Below are 17,602 nucleotides of genomic sequence, written 5' to 3' on the forward strand. Positions count from 1 at the left end.
GGAATTTTGCTCACTAATTTCATGTCCTGAACGAAATGAATCATGTCCAGTTGAACATTGGAAAAAAAAGGATGGTATGTGGATTTAAAAATAATATATTTATATTTAGATAACATTTTTAAATATACTTTTGTGTTTGTATGCTAAAAGTAAACTTTAATTAAATTTAATTTCTGATTAAACTAATTAGCAAAATATTTTAACAGATAAACGTACAATAAATGTTAAAACATATTGAAAATGTTATATGGAAAATTTTTCTGATTACATAGCTACAGTATACAAAAGAATAAATTTATAAAAGTTAAATTGAAAAACGAAATAAATTTGCTTTTTTTTTTAATTTTCAAATGTGATATTTAAAGATGCTTGCTGTGCAAGTTGTGATTTGAAACCATCGATGGAACTATCAAAGCATGAACATACCGTATGTCAAAGTGCTGGACGATTATTTGTTGATGGTGAAACGTGGCAATTAGCTCCTTGTACATCATGTACTTGTCGCGTAGGTAATGTCTTATGTCGTGTGGTTGAATGTCCACCAATTGCTTGTCCAATGCCTATTTTCGATGAAAGAAATCAATGTTGTCCTAAGTATGTTTGTAATTTTTCTTTTCTCAAGTTTTAATTTTCTTGAGTAATTTATTTTGTAATTAATCTTAGTTAATCATTTATAATTTATCAATTGTCAGCTATTTGATTCATTAATCATTAGCAAAATTTGTTCATTAATTAGTTGATTGATAATTATCTTAGCAGCTAGAATACAATGATGTAGAAATTTGAAAGTCTGCTAAATTTTTATAAATTATAAATATACATGCATACTTGTCAGTAAAATCTTTTAAACTGTAAAATTTCCATATTTATCCAAGATTACTGTATTGATTTGTATTTCGTAGTAGTTTTCAAGTGTGGAAATTGTTCCAGATGTCCGGAAGAAATTAAATCATCGACAGGTCTTCCGGAAGTAGCATTATCAAATATCGGTAGAGTGATATGCACGGACAATAATTATGTTGTACACGTTGCTGGATCAAGTTGGAGGACAGATGAATGCACTTCGTGCAGGTATATATCTTCCTTGATATTTTATAGCTAATTAATTAAATTATTTTAATCATAATTTTGCTTAAAATCTCAAATAATATCTATTCAAACAAATTAATTAAAAACTAACGATGCAAAACAAATTAAATACAAACGAATTATCATTGTATCATTACCTGACATGGATATTTAGATGTGTCACAATTGATGACGAAGCGAAAATTGAATGCTTCGAAGAGAAATGTCGACAGTTGACAGATTGTCGAGGAATGCCATTAACAATTAAGGGAAGATGTTGTCCCGTTTGTTCAGGTATATCAATTTAGCTATGATTGTGAGTCATCATTTTGTTTTTTTTTTCGAACAAAAAGAAAAAAAAGGTTGAATGTTTTCAATGGATTTATTAATTGCATTTAAATTCAATAATAATAGTAATTAGTTTAAAAATAAATCACATCAATTTGGCGTAAATTTAAATCTCGTAATTAATACAAGTTTTAAATTTTTTTATTTTAAATAGAACTTGAATAATGAAATTATCGAAGTGTAGTTAAAATTTTTGCGTAATTTTTTCGAATTTAATTTCTTTTTTTCAATTTCAGATGTGCTATCATCTGGTGCAGTATGTAGTTACGGAGATAGTGTATATAGCGTAAATGAAGAATGGCGTGATGGTCCATGTCGCAATTGTACCTGTCAACCAGGTGGTGGGACAATATGTAAAGAGCAACTATGTGCAAAATGTAATAATTCCATACAAATACCAGGACACTGTTGTCCAATTTGCAAAGGTTTCCTTCTTTTTTTTTTCCATTTTAATTTTTGAATTTTGATTAAATTTGATATAAAAAATTTTCTACGAAATAAATTTTGAATTAATTGAATAAATAAGAGAAATTTTTTCATATTACCACTATCATCTAATATACATATTACTCTAATATTATAATGAAAATATTCCATAATATAAATTATATTTGTAATATTCATTGGACAGTTCAAATTTAATTCACATGTCTATTTATTTTAAATTAAAATAATTAGTCAAGATTGTTATATATTTTTATTTTATTTTAATGTGACATAAAAAATTACAACAATTATTAAAAAATAAATAAAATTAGTAAAGTACAAAAAAATAGTCATTTTATTATTTTCCTTTTCTTTTCTAACGTCAAATTTTGAATTTAATATCAGAAAAAAAGAAAAAAAAAACGAAGAAATAATATAGATGTCGAATGGCGGTCCTTTGGCGAGGGCCAATTTCAATCAGTATTATTGGATGGCAACGATTCATCATCATCTTCTACATCCTTATCAACAACTTCACAAATGAATACGATACTATACGGATTTTGCTTAACCGGATTTATCCTTATCGGTGTCATCGTTTTCATTCTCATTTATAAATTAATCAAACAAAGCAAAAATAGCGAAGGAAAGGTTTGTCATTATTATTATTATTATTATTATTATTATTATTATTATTATTATTATGCATTCATCGTTATATTATTAAATTGAAAATTTTTAAACAAAAAAAAATTTAAAAAAAATTAATTAAAATTTTAAAAAAATAAAAATTGATTCATTTTTTTTCCTTACCCTTAAATAATCTTTATGAAGAATTTATTTAGCTGTTGTACACCACTTTAATATAATATTTTTTATTGTTACAATTTGTACATTTTTTTAAATGGCTTATTAAGTAATTTAAAATCACAAACATATTTTATAAAAGCTAATTACTCGGTCACATACGACAATTTTTACCGATATTTCGATATATATATATATATATATTGTATTAATTACTTTAAGCTATTATAACAATAATTAATTTTTTTCGCTTATTCTCATTTATTATAAAATATCGAATATACAATTTTTTTAATTTTAATATAGTTTTTTAGAAATCGCCAATTCATTATAACAGCTCGACTGTATTATTGTCAGCTACAAAAGCGATTGGCTCAACACCACGACTATACGAAGATATACCAATTCGAAGGGATAGTTGTGGTGATGGTCAAAGTGATTTACTTATTTCATCGAAGTAAGTTAAATGATTCATTTGAAGTAAAATCCAAAAGTGTCATCGATTATTTTTACTATTAAGAAGTATTACGTGAATTATTTGATATAACTCATCTTTTGGTGATCATATTACTTGATCAATTTATTTAAAGTTTTGTAATTTTTTTTCAACATTTAGTTTGTATTAAGCTATTTTACATTATTTAATTTTTGATTATTTTTAGTTAATTAGCCTAACTCTTTAACTAAATGAATTTGAATTTTTGATTATAGTATTTTGGTACATTTAAATATATTTCGTTTATTATAATTTATTCAGTTTTTATTTGGCTATGACTTTATTAATTTCATCTTTCATTAGTTTTTTCAAATCATTTAGTTTCAGTTCTTTAGTCAATTCAAGATTATTTAATTTAAATTAATTTGTTGATTTCATGAGAGTTGACCAATCTAGTTGATTTAATTTGCCCATCCAAAAATCAGCTAATTAATAATCATACTGATTCGCGCCATATCACCAGTTTTTCACTTAATTATTCGTTGGTTTATTGTTAACTATCATTATATGTAGAATTTCAGAAAAATTAGTAAGTTTACGAAAAATTTTTAAATCAAACCTTTGCAAGCAATAATAATAACTAATCTTTCTCAAAAAAAAGGACTAATTAAATTCTAGCTAATTTAGCTCTGAAACAAGCTCATCATCCAATAGTAGCTCGGGATACGGACCGCATTACGATACCTTACCATTAAATCCAGTGAAGAAAAGTGTTAGTCGAACAAAATCGATGGATTACGGTATTCGACGCGGTTTTGGTTCCTTCAAAAATAATGCATTCGGTAAATTGGGCAATAAGCATGGATCTTGCAATGTCTAACAAGAAATAAATAAAATTAAGTCGCATAGTGGAGAAGAACGAGAAGTTAACTTTTTTTATTTTCCTTTTTTGAAATGAAATTTTTGATGGTTATTTTCCACATATCGTCAGCATTATTTTTTTCACATTAATTTATTATTTTTTTTTTATTCCGCAATATTTCAAAATTTCATCATAATTCTTGAAATTCGCACAAATTTTCATAGCATGGGAATATTTTTGTTAATAATTAATTGTAATAATAAGGGCTATAGATTTTGTAAAGTAAATGAAATTTATTATTCATCCTACAATCTCATTTCTAAAATGTAAATGAATAATGGCGATAATAGAGAAGATGAAAACGATATGATTTCAAGCTAGAATTAAAGAATATGATTCAAAGAGTTAAATTATGCCCATTCATATGTGGAAATTTAGATGAGCTAATGAAAATTCTCTTCTATTGATTAATTTTTGTGAAATTTATCGTGGAACAAATCTAACGATAATCAAGCAATGATCCATATTCTCAACATGTAAAATTGTAAAATTATGATGTGATAAACAAAATTAAAATCAATAAAAATAATTCTTAAGATGGATTAATTGTAGGTATATTTTCACAATTCAGAATACATACATATTTATACATATGAATATGTTGATGGTACTGTTTCATAAAGCGCTTCGACCAAATATTTATTTTCAAAATTTCTTATAATTCCTTTTAGAACGATCATTACTCTCAGTTTACTCTAACATTATTTTCGATTTCTCCTCAAAATTTGAAACTAACACTTTTCAAATTTGTTTGTTCCCAAACATATTGATTTTTGAACAAGGAATCAAAAATTAACCCTGATTTTACAAGCCAGTTATATTCAAAAGAAATTTTCTTTTCTTCTCCCTCCGATCATTTACAGAATTTTTTCCTGGTTTCTTCGTCTTCGCACAAAAATTTGCTTAAGAATTATTCGATTTTGCTTTATCAGCTATCGAAATGCCTAAACATTACCAATTTTATCGACTCTTCCTCATCCATCGCAAGCAATTCGAATTTTCACTTCGAATTCAGCAACCATACCTTATTTGACAAATATAATGCGGTTTAGAAAATTTTTAATTGTAAAAATTATAACTCATCTAAGAGTCATAAAGAAGATTTCAAATTGTAGAGTTTATTCTAGCATCAAAACCAAGGACTGCTGCAATATTTGCAGTTAATGTTCAATGTAACAGCCTAAAAATGCACAAAATGTATAAATTATTGCACGAATTTGTCGCTCTTCACTTGCTTAACCTTCGTTTGTGGTATTTTAATTGCTGAGATTACTCTAAAACAAACAGGATAGAATAGAAATTCGGACATGAATATGTGTTTGATTTCGATATCTCAGTATCATTTTCAAAAAATCTCAATAATTTGATTTTTCTAAAATATCTCAACATCACATTTTCCTAAATTTTTCTGAAGTTTCACTTGAGTACTTTTCCCTTTTACCCGATCTGCCATAGTATGGGAAGGGATGCTTGTGGATTTTGTCACAAAATATTGATATAATGGTTCCAAAAGTTTCTTATCAAAAATTCGAAGCATGCTCGCTGGAATTTTGGTTCAGTTTATAAAAAAGTGACATATCAGAAAGAAATTGATTTAAAAGAAATATTAATTGTATAGCAATTTTTCCAACCAGACATATTTTCCCATTTCTCGATTTTGTACATTTGACAAAATAACAACTTTTGAGCCTACTTTCTAATATTTGTTTTTATGTTAATCACTTTTTTTTTTTCATTTCATACTTAATCGTTGCCTTTCCTGCCATGACGTCGTCGTCAGGATTGCATTGTAGTGTCTACGACTTATAAACACTCGCCGTAAAGCGATCCTGATATATAATAGATATACAATATACAGCAATATATGTCAGATATATAATATATAACAAACTAACACTTGCAAAAAACTTTGCTGCAAATGAAAATAGAAGATTGATAGTCAATTGTGATGATGTATCAGATATACAATGTATAACTTGAATGTAATCCAAGATTTATATCTCCAACTGATTGTATTGGTTCATCTGCTATTTTGTTTATTCAGCTAGCTAAACGATACTAGCAGTATTAATTTTTAAAAACGAAGGCAAGTTTTTTCGAAAAATATGGCGTCTAGCCATTCAAAGATTGTTTTACGCTATCACTATGTTCTAATAAGTTTGGAAGTAGGAGATTTCTCTTGAAGTTATGAACAAACCTCAAAATATTTGGGATATTTTTGTGATCTTCCTTGACAAATCTCAGCTTATGAAAAATTATGAAACCTTCAAAACTACTGACTATGTGGTATTAAGAAATAAACCCTCGAATTGATTTCATCCATTCGCACATGATAATTCACATCACCTTCCACAATTGATTTGTTAGAATTATTACACATCTGGAACAATTAGAATCAACTTCAGAGCCAATTTCTTAAATAGTCAAAATATGTTGTTACTTCCAGCACGTTAGAAGCACTAGAATACGCATCGCTCGAGTGCAACGAAGTAAAATATTTCCTCGCCATCATCAGTTCCATTCCACTTGATCATTTATTTTACATTATAAAGATTTCAACCATACCAAATAGTATAGTTCAGGCTTTTTCCCAGCCTGATTTATTTCGCTTAGGAACTCCTATTCCATCGTTCAAAAGCAACAGATTCTTGAACGCACATAGAATGATTACGTTTTTTATTTTGGTTCTATTTGTGAGTATTCGTGAGGCTTTCGAAATTCTCGCTACTGATACCAGGAATAGCAAGATATTACTAATTCAATCGATGAAAATGACAAAACAGAACGCAATGTCAAAAGATATGTGATTATCTTGAGTTTAACTATTCTTAATAGATCACTAGTAAAACCTCAAGATCAAATAAAACGATGAGCATTTGTTTGGCGGCTAGACTGATAGCAGTTACAACCAGTTACAACACGGAAAATATCACGCGAAATTACAAAATGATATATGATTATAGGAGGCTTGTTTACTGAAAACTGCTATTTAAGTTTTCGGCAAGCAGTGAAACTAAGCTGAATCCGGATATAGTTAAAAGCATCAAATAGAACAAAGGCAGAAGCAGAAATCAGATGACAAAAATAGTATATTAAAATGCTAATGCAGCAAATATTCTTTAAGATTATTATGGAAACTGAGTAACAAATCAGATTTCGAGGAAGAACAAGTTAGGAAATTTTTCCATAAAATTATTGCTAAATTTTCATGCATTTAAACAGAAATCTTGAATACGCTGATATGCTCAGGTACAAAAAAAAGAAAAGAAATAGAACTGGTTGCTGGTTAGAAATTTCACAAACTAGGTTGGACTACCACTCACAATTCAGTACCTAACAGAACTAACCCATAATTTTCAACGTATAATTCGCATAATATGGTTTTGAAATTATGGTTCTCAAAAATTTTATGATTCTTCAAAAAAACTACCGTTGAAAAGATAAGATTTCAACAATCAGATGAATTATTTTGTAAAACTACGTAGCGAAATATATGAAATCAAAGCGCAACGACTAAAACCAACAAACTGAAAGATCATGCCATGAAAAATGATATCATCCGAATCTTCGAATCTCATAGCTGCTCAAGTTGAAATTCATAGCAACTAAGGAAAAATAATTTACATCTAGGACTGAGTTTACTAGGAAATTTAAAACAGATTAAGATGTCCACACAATATTTACAATAGCATTTCTACAATTAGACTTCTAGAAATTAAAACAATTGATGGAATCACAAATTTGGCTGAAAACAATACTGTACTGAAGATAAATGCTACTGTTCTTATACGCTGTGCAATGAGAAGTTGGCATAATTACCCAGCGACTCTTTTTTTTTTTCTCATGTCTCAGAAGAATCTATAAAAATTTGATGGAACAACTAACATAATTTCATTTATGCTATAAATTATGTTTCACAGATTACAACTACGTGATATAAGGAGTTGCCATAATTAATGGGTCCTTTTTTCGATAATTTGAGTTATAAAGATCTCGTAATAATCAGAAGAAATCTATATTAGACAATTATTTTTGTAAACTTTCAATTTATTTTCCTTTGGAAAATTCAAGGCAAAAAAAAAAGAAAGCATATTTCACCATATCATTGGTTTGATTCCAAGTGGAAACCATCGATTCCACCACATAAGTTGCTCGCGAGCTCGAAACCATGCATTCCACTGTATCATGTGTTCGATTCTAAATCGAAACCACCGATGCCATCGTATTATTCGTTGTTTGATCCTAATTTGAAAGCGCTGATTCCACCGTATCACTCGTCGTTTGATCCTAAACTGAAACCACTGATTCCAGCGCTGATTCCACCGCATCATTCGTCGTTTGACTTCAAGTTGAAACACTGATTTCAGCACCAATTCCAACCGTATCACCCGTCGTTTGATTCTAAATTGAAACACTGATTCCGCTTATTACACATTCTTCAATTCTAAGTTGAAACTATACCACCGAAGCGCAATCATCCCAACATCTTCCGACTCCTTGTTTTCGTCAATGATCATCAAATCAGAGAAGAAGAAATGGAATGGTCATTTTTCGAGGATTTCTAGAATGTTCCAAACATTTACCATTTAACCGCACGTAAGCAACAACTCTTTCCTTCTACTCTCCCGCTTGAAATGGCTCGCTCAGATCAATCATTTCATTAAATGATGCATCCAAAATTTGCATGCATTGTTAACGGCGCTTTTTGGAAAATTTTCATCATATCGTTGTTGCACGCATTTTACGATATTGCACGTAATTTATAACAACTATTGTCAGCTATTCCTCTTTTTTTTCCTTTCTTATTCCGTTGATGGATGAGTTCCCCTACAGATAATCAGGTAAGTCGTTAACAATTGGGGGATAATTGTTGCATTTTCGGTTCGCAGTACCGCGGTGTGTAGTTTACTTGGCTGGAGGATTTGCCAGTTGCCAGTGGATGCGGGGGTTTGCTCTGGGTGACTGCTTGGGTGATTATTTAATGGATTGGTGGAAGAGCATAAGCAGCGGTAAGATAGACATTTTATGACGCGCTAATTTTGAACGTTGGTCTGGTTTAGACTAACTCTTGATTTTCATATTAAAAATTATTAGGCATTAAATTTTGATGTAACAAGATAATTAAATCTTAGCACTAATTACGGCTTAATATGGCAATGACTGAGAATCATTTAATCATGAAGTTTCTTTAGTAGACTGGCTGCTACAGATGGGTGATTGGATTCATTGTAATGTATGCATTCGTATGCCATCTCAAGGTAACGAACAGTATCCATTTTATTTCACATCATGTGGTCATATTATTTGTGGTAAATGCTACGAAGCAGGTTAATTTCTCCTTTCATTACCTCCAATTTTGATGCATTCAGGAAATTTTTCGCGAGCTTGCTGAATAGAATTTTAATTTCTGTGAGTTTTCAATCATCCATTTTCAATCACTATTGATGATTTTGATGAGATCCAAAAAACTGATTTCACAGAAAAGCGTATATTCATTTATTTCTGTGGTATTTTTCTATGTAATTTGACATTTTCAGCTCCTCAAGATCATTGCATGCGATGTAGCAAGCATGCTAATGCAGTGAAAATTAATCGGAATCTTCGGAGCGATTTGCAAATGTATTTTCGAAATCCAAAAGAATTATTGGAACAATATGTGAAAAATTTAAATGCAGTTTTGGATTTCCAAAGTAGCCATCGTCAACATTTACAAAAGGCCAAGCAGGAACAGGCAGGTAGTTCACATGAATCGATAATAAGCTTGCAGAAATCGGTACTCAACAAAATTACCAATGAATAATCGAACTTACAAGCGGTACAATTGATTGTTCGATATTATAGCAGAAGAAAGCAATGAAATACGTAATATCAGCGCAACTCGTAATGAAGCAGAAGACCGAGAGAGAAAGGTTCGTGTATTTTGTCCTCTTAGTAAGCGCTTCCCCCCTCCCCCCATAAACACGCATTTTGTTAGAGTTCTCCGTTTTTCAGGAAAGCTTTGGCTGAAAAGGAGTCACTGGTACGAGAAATTGACAAGCTTCGACATCATGCTCAAAAACTGGAACAGATGTACGTGTACTAATTTTCATTGCTGCTCATCTATTTTTTAGTTTTATGGTTGTTTAGGGTAAAATCAGGAACTTTTTTACTTTGTAAAATCACGAGAGGGATTAAAATTGATGTGTGCCATCCATTCTGTTTATCTTTTTGAAAAGTCCAAATTCGTTGTCCTTCAGGTTGGCTACCAGCTCTGTTTCACGTAATACTCCTCATTCAGCTGGACGAAGTAGTAAGTTGATCTATTTTTTGTAAAGCATATGTTTAACCCACTATTATTCGAAACTGACGGCTGAAAGGCTAGAAACTTTCGAAATTGTTTTTATGTTTTCTCACAAAACTGGGATTTGGGAATGATTCGATTTCATAACAGAACCGCTGTGAAAATGACCACTACGGAGTGGTAGTTTCAATCCTGCAATTTTTTACTCACTAGAGTTTTCTAAAATGGTTCCAGGACGATTTTTTTTTCTTTTTTTCTAGAAGGGGGCAGTCTAACTTCGACAGAAAGAAGTGGTGGAGGTTCATCAGGGCGTTTTGCGACCAGTACTCCTATCAGCGACTGCTTGGAAACGGTACTCACCAAAGATTTTCCTTGCTGAAGACTGCCTCTCTGAATCAGTTCTGTAATATTTCTTCGAGTATCCTAAAATTTATTTAGCTTTTCCTTTTTAAGCTAAGTATGACATCGGGACTATTTTTTCATTCAAAATTACATAACACTCACTTTACTATGTGTTCTAGCGTACTGTAACTCTTCTAACTTTCAGGACGGGTTTAAGTTGGCTGGTGATAATCGTTCAATTAGTCGAGTAGCTGCTGCTTTTTCTCGTAGTGGCATAGAACCAAGTCCTATTGCATTATCCGCTTCTGCCATTACAACCCCTGATATGCTGGGCCTGAGAAGACGCTCGGAGAAGTAAACTTTCTGTTCAAAAAACTAACTTTCTGTTTAGTTAGGTGTGCAATAAATAGGTGGTAGCAAAGTCGAAATTAATTGAAACTAATTATAAACTGAAACAGAATAGAATTACTTGGTATTTTAATTCGAAATGGATGAGTCGGAACTAAAAAACCATTCAGTATGTCCGGCAATTTTTGGTTTTTGGCTGCTTAATTAGTAGATACATATTACTTTCTTTGTCCGTATTTTATGAAGGCTTTTGAATAGTTTTTTAGTAAAATGAATAGTTTTCAGATTCGATAAAACCTGGTTAAATGGAAACGGTGCAACACCAAATCACATATTTTCATAGACCAAATGTTGAAACCTAATGTCCCGAATGCGATATCCATTAGTTTAGTGCATTGGTTTGAGTAGTTTGAGTTAAAGTAAAATGATTTCTGCATTTCGTTATTTATTCACTAATAATTTTTTGATCTTCTCAGTTGTAACTAGAATTTGTCCAATATGTTAATTTGTAAACACACCGAACATTGTAAGCTTTTTCATGAAAAATTATATTTTCCAGGTATATTTCAACTGTATCAAATATCTTTTGTCATCTTTTTTGTCATAGTCGAATACTTTTGCAAAGTTCATCTTTCTCTAGAGATACAGATAGTTTTGAAAACCTTAAAATCATGATCTCTTTATATTTATAGCTAATTAGGATTGAGGAAACGCATGGTTAGGATGAGGTATCTATAAATAAGTTGCAAAAGCTTTACTTCTTTGCTTTACTGATTCTTACAATAACTAGATGTTGTTGATCACGTGTTTTTTAATGTAATACGTATTTTTAGCAAAAAAAGATGAAAGAAAAAAGATTTTCCATTTTGCCAGTTATAACAGTTTGCAATAGTTTATGTAGAAGAACCGTTTACTTGTAAGCTTCAAATATTTCGTACCCGAAATTGTATTTGGATAAATATATTATTTAATACATAATGTGTCACGGTTGTTGACATTCAATAATGGTAAAAGTCGCATTCACTACTAAATATTTGCACGATATCATTTCTCTTAACTTATTGATAATCTTTGTGTTCTCTCTTTCTTTCATGGTACTGTATATAAAAATATTATTGATAACAGAAATCAAGAGGAAAAGATGTGAAATATACCAAGAAATCCTGTTTTGCAGTTTCATATGGTTGAAATGAATATGTGCAAAGAGCAATGAATGGAAAAGGTGTCTTGCTTATACGGTTCACGTCGTTATTCCTCATCTTTTATCGTGCAGTTTCACTGGTCGTTCGAGAATTATTCTTGTTTCAGGAGTATATCAATTACAAATTTTCGCATTAATTGTTTTCACACAAGTCAAAAATGAGTTTTTAAACTCACAAAAATAAATGACAATGAATCGGCTTTGTTTTGTGAACAGGAGCAAGCTGCTCTTTTCTTCTTTCAACATTACAATTTCAAATTTCGGTCTTAAGAAGAAGCAGGATTATCCTGTTTTAATACAATATATATATTTCAGGATAATTTTTTTTTCTTTTTTTTTTGGAAAATCCACTCAATGGTTAGTAAAGGATTGAATGCATCATCAACTTTAGAAAGTTAATTTGGTATTCTTGGAATGGCAATTTAAGGGGAAAAAAAATAGAGAACTAATTTTCAAAAAGGTTTAAAAACGTTTTAACTGAAATAGGGAAGAGAAGATCGTAAGAAACGAGACAATACGTTCATTTGCTCGCTGCCGACAATACTTTGTTAGTGAACCATTGAGGATCAGGAACACCGCATTAATCAGATATTGTAACCGAGACGGATTTGCTGTTTGATTCTGAATCCCGCAATGCAATATTTTATTAAAACTTTTAAAGCATTATCTAAAACACTTAACGTGATTTTAAGCATCCAGTGACAAATATTAATGCTGAGAAAATTTACAAATTCGAAAAGACATGCTAATTTTGGAAATTTTGCGAAATTTGCCAAACTATCAAAACTAAAACGCTAACAAGCATAAAAAGCATTTATTAATTTAACGAACTTCATTGTCGTTATCATTCTCTTGATTAACTCATTGTCAAGACTTTTGTTAATTCCGGATTCCCGAGTTCCAGGCGATGAATCATTCTGAGGTTAGAGTCCCCTGAAATTCACATTCTTGCTAAGTTGAACATGGGTTATGAACTTCATTTTAACCTTTGACATTTTGTAATCTGAAATATATCAGATATAATTTGCAACAGACATTTTATTGTAGATTTGTAACAATCATGCAATCATATTGTAAAAGATAAAGCTATTCAATCCATCACTCCGATCTAAACTATATACTAATTATAAATTATTCCGCGGGAATCACTTCCACACATTCCTGCACAATATTTGAATTCTTCTAGGGAAAAATGGATTTATAAAAAGAAGTAATGTCACACATCAAAACAATTGCGGACGAAAATTTTATCAAAATTTTTGTTTTCATTAAGGATCCAATCCTACCGGATTGGCAATGTGAGAAATGCAACCTTTATTCACCACAAACGTCATCCGCATTATATTTATGGTGCACAAATTGTGAAAAAGTCATTTGCGCTTTATGCGTTGGTAATTTACCGCAATTATTTAAACAGAGGACGATCGATCCAATCAACCAAATTATTTTATCCTAACTCAGCTTTTTTTGATTGTAATATGATATAGTCAAAAACCTTCCGAAAAACCTCTTCCAGTATCTAAATGGAAGAAATCATTTCTCTCAAAAATAAAAATCTGTTCTGAGCCGTTTATATGCAATACGAAACATTTTTACTTCAGGCCAATGCAACAATGAAGCTCATTCGTGGATGCCAGCAAGTGAAATCATCTATGAGCTTAAAGGAATATCGTTTATGCAAATGCGGAAATGACCAAGGTATTTTTTCATCTTTCCTTTTTTTCTTGCTTTTCAATTTTTTCACTTTTTGTATATTTAGTCTGTGGGAAATATGAAAATTACGGGCAAAGATGCGATGCGATCACTCCATGGACTTACTCAAACTCTAACAGAACTGAAGAAACAGTGTCAGGTAGGCGTAAAAAAAAAACAAAAACGATTATCCTCCTTTCATTCTTAGTTCAGTAATATATCGATTTTTGTGATATTAAAGCTGGTAATTAAGCAGATTGTGTGAAGCATTACTTAATTTGAAAAGTAATGAGACAGTGATTATTTTTCAAGGGTGTAAGTGACGTGGTTGAAGTACTGTCGAATACGTTAAATGAACGACAGAATGCTGCCAACATACGTCGTGCGGAAACGGATGAACATCTGCCGTTTACGTCGATTTTGGTACGGAAACTACGAATAGAAATCGAAGATAACAAAAACTTAGCTCAGGAAGCATCCGCCATGGCGCTGTTATTCAGCAATCTTATCAAACAATGTCAGCAAAATTATTCAATTAATAATTTCCATCGTTCAGCATAGTTTACATCAGAATCGTTTTATATTCATCCAAAGGTTTGTTGTGGAAGTTAAATTTTTTTTTTTTTCAGCAGATGATATTTGCAAGGATGCGCGCAAGTTGATGAATTCATTTCTGCTGGAAAAGAAGCTTGAAGTTGAAGGGGAGGAAGATGCGAATATCGAGCTTGAAGATGGCGCTGTTAGTCCCAAATCAAACGTAAATGCATTTGGCGATAATGTCCTCGACGATGATGAATACGACGTTACAGTTCGTGAAGTTAAACGTGAGGATGACCGCATGGAGGTGATTTGACAGCCTACAATTTTACACTTTATTATTGTTATGAAATCATTAGAATGTGTAATGCTATAAAAAGTCGAATATATCATAATCCGAACAACGCTATTAACTGACATGCATCATCTTCAGGCTTCTGGAAAAACAGGAGTACAAGATGAAACAACCGAAATGCCACTAACAGATGCTGCTGTAAAAGAAGCAATTAGCACTGAACAAATGTGAAATGAAAACTTTGACAGTTACCTTGTGAATTTGTATTCTGGAATCGTTAAAATAACTCCAATGATTTCAATAAATTCAAAAGCTTCACAAGATAAACGAAACATTTACTTTCAGAAGTTACTCATTTGCGGGTATTAAAATCTCGCGGGATCTGGTCTCACAAGATTGTGACTATCCTAATCCGCATCACAATCTTCTCATCGAAAGGCTTTCGCTCTGTTAAATCCTGCACAAGGAGCTCCAACATCGAAAGCCTTGGATTCATCCTTTGGCCAACCTAATCGTATTTCAGGTTATCTACTCGTGGTTAGCTAAAGTGAATTGATATTTTTTCGTTCAATTTCACTCTACTTCGAATTTCTATAATGCTAAAGAATATCACACGATAAGTTTTTAGGAGTGAAAAAGGATGTCTAATAGGTGGATAATTATTACGAATAATCGATTGATGGAAATTTGGAAAAAGAAAATGAAAAGAAAAAAGGTAATGCCAAAAGGTAATCCACGACAACAACAACAACTTAGAGCAATTAATTAAGCATTAAACAAAAGGCAGCTTTCATAAATATTTAACTCAGTTAGGATTTTCAGTAAGCGTTACTTCAGTGAATGGAACAGTGGTTGAGCAGCTTCAAGTTATGAGAAATTTCAAAAAGTTATTGTGTAATCACAATGAGTATTCAAGTGATGCTTCAAATACAGCTATCATTACGACCACGTTTTGAGATATAGAAATGCTACTATTAATGTTCCAGGAGAAATTCAATGGCCTCTGTTTAGAATTGTTCCCTGCATTAATTTTCTCTGAAACCCGAAATATTCAAGTTAACATTTTCGCTCTTCAATCATTTTGTTTGCAATTTCATGTCTGATTGTATGCATACATGAAATCTAACATCGCAACATGCGCTTTTTGCTTTTATCTTGTGGGAATGTTTACTACGTGCGTCACAAAAGACGCGAAAAAAAGAATTATAAATGTGATGTACATATAGGGTGCTATCACTACACATGGAACTATACAAATGCCCTGGTAGTATCGTACCCAAAGCGCTTTTTACTTCATTTATTTATTAATAAATTTTTGTCAAATGTTTTAGCTGATCAATGTCGTCATAGGCATTATCATCATGTCATCACTCCGTTACTATCATTCATGTGTTTTAAGACTTTTCGTATTTCATTAATGCCCACGCTTTGTGAGCTGAAAATATTTTTTCCATTTTAAAAACTAAGGAATTTTCAAAGTTTCATAAAATTTTTCTTTACACAACAAATTTGAAAACTATGTTTAAGAATGGACATACAGTCTGAACGAAGGATTTGATGATTTGATTAAAAGAAGTTATTTGCTAATAAGGTCGTAAGTAATATAAATGCATACGTAAATCGCCTGTAAAAAAAAAACGCAGCAATGCAGAAGAATGCGAAAAATGTATTAGTGCAGTTTTTTTCTTTTGCTAATATTTCCTCGATTTTGAAGGTTTGGAAAAATTGAAGCGAAATAAAACAAAATTGTGCAAAAGAGTTAAAATGAAATTATTCAGTATAAAGGATTAAACAGCCATTGCTACAATCACATTATTACACGTGGACAAAAATTATCAATACAGATAATTTGTCACTCCCATTTGGACGAATATTTATACAGACAATATTGGAACAATCCCTAACAAAAGAAGTAGCTGGTCGTTTGTGTCAAAGTCTTTTCCACGCAATTTATCTGGTAAGTTCAATCTCATTAATTTCGACAGAGAATGTCAACTGCTGCTCAAAGTATTGGTTATAAAAGATTTTGAAATTTCACGACGAACATGTAAATAAACATTTTTTTGAAACAAAATTATCTTTTTATTTGATTTGTAACTTTGAATATTGCGGATACTTCACTTTGGAAAGTTTACTACCGACCTGCAGCGTGAATAACTTCTTATGCTTATCGTTTGAGTGAGAAATACCATTGTATTATACTAGCAAGAAATTAATACCGTTTGTCATACTTATTGCATTAGTAAACTTGAATATTTTCCAGAATACGCAAGAAATCAGTCATATCAACATGCATTTCATTTATTTTGTCGTCGTCATCTTCGTCCAACTGAGTAACTTTCAAATTACAGTAAGTTCATTTAAAATTAAAAATACAACACAGCACTATACTAATGCGAAGATTTCAAATTTTTAACACAACGAGATTGATAATTTCATATAATTTGAGGAAGCGCAAACGGAACAAACAAAGCTTTGGATTTATCAGTGCAGGGATTGAATGACGAACAAATGGGAAATTTGTTGTTATTAGCCGAAGTGGCCAATAAAATGCCGAAAGCCAAAATAGTCGCTAAAAATACAAATGAATTTAACGGTCAAAATTTGACAGTCAAGATGAAATTAACAGTCAAAGAAGAGAACGTTAAACAAAAAAGTACGGAAAGACTCGCAGGGAGGAAATCGGAAAAAAGAAACTGCAGTGTGGAGTATGTGGACAGATCACGATAAATATAAAAAGGCATATGATGATTCATACCGATGAGAAGCACCACATTTGTCCGTTATGCGGGAAAAGTTTCAGACTGAAACAACATTTGAAACAACATATGCCATATCACGACAATAACAGGCCGCTCCACAACTGTACTATCTGCAGTAAAGGTTTCCTGAGTGAACGA

At 31.2% G+C, this 17,602-nt stretch overlaps 5 protein-coding genes across 5 annotated transcripts; 4 read left to right on the top strand and 1 right to left on the bottom strand.

The window, feature by feature from the left end:
* Positions 1–400: 400 nt before the first annotated feature.
* Positions 401–3,999, top strand: LOAG_06436 (von Willebrand factor type C domain-containing protein; the record flags this gene model as incomplete). Its single annotated transcript, XM_003141972.2, has 7 exons — positions 401–594; positions 931–1,071; positions 1,244–1,362; positions 1,653–1,841; positions 2,282–2,493; positions 2,964–3,106; positions 3,773–3,999. The coding sequence occupies 7 exons, from the start codon at positions 401–403 to the stop codon at positions 3,963–3,965; spliced, it is 1,191 nt and encodes a 396-aa protein (XP_003142020.1). The 3' UTR covers positions 3,966–3,999.
* Positions 4,000–8,101: 4,102 nt separating this feature from the next.
* On the bottom strand, positions 8,102–8,524 carry LOAG_06437 (hypothetical protein; the record flags this gene model as incomplete). The annotated part of the gene is made up of 2 exons (XM_003141973.1): positions 8,102–8,408; positions 8,472–8,524. The coding sequence occupies 2 exons, from the start codon at positions 8,522–8,524 to the stop codon at positions 8,102–8,104; spliced, it is 360 nt and encodes a 119-aa protein (XP_003142021.1).
* Positions 8,525–9,216: 692 nt separating this feature from the next.
* Positions 9,217–11,359, top strand: LOAG_06438 (hypothetical protein; the record flags this gene model as incomplete). The annotated part of the gene is made up of 8 exons (XM_020447145.1): positions 9,217–9,334; positions 9,545–9,742; positions 9,849–9,916; positions 9,982–10,076; positions 10,244–10,296; positions 10,548–10,639; positions 10,835–10,983; positions 11,263–11,359. The coding sequence occupies 8 exons, from the start codon at positions 9,217–9,219 to the stop codon at positions 11,318–11,320; spliced, it is 831 nt and encodes a 276-aa protein (XP_020302593.1). The 3' UTR covers positions 11,321–11,359.
* Positions 11,360–13,949: 2,590 nt separating this feature from the next.
* Positions 13,950–14,933, top strand: LOAG_06439 (hypothetical protein; the record flags this gene model as incomplete). Its single annotated transcript, XM_003141975.2, has 4 exons — positions 13,950–14,030; positions 14,183–14,387; positions 14,500–14,714; positions 14,841–14,933. The coding sequence occupies 4 exons, from the start codon at positions 13,950–13,952 to the stop codon at positions 14,931–14,933; spliced, it is 594 nt and encodes a 197-aa protein (XP_003142023.2).
* A 409-nt stretch (positions 14,934–15,342) lies between these two features.
* LOAG_06440 (zinc finger protein) lies at positions 15,343–17,432 on the top strand (the record flags this gene model as incomplete). Its single annotated transcript, XM_003141976.1, has 5 exons — positions 15,343–15,430; positions 15,525–15,651; positions 16,488–16,659; positions 16,966–17,035; positions 17,152–17,432. The coding sequence occupies 5 exons, from the start codon at positions 15,343–15,345 to the stop codon at positions 17,430–17,432; spliced, it is 738 nt and encodes a 245-aa protein (XP_003142024.1).
* Between the last annotated feature and the right edge of the window lie 170 nt (positions 17,433–17,602).

Source organism: Loa loa (assembly GCF_000183805.2).
Source record: "Loa loa unplaced genomic scaffold supercont3.524, whole genome shotgun sequence".
Lineage (NCBI taxonomy): Eukaryota > Metazoa > Nematoda > Chromadorea > Rhabditida > Onchocercidae > Loa > Loa loa.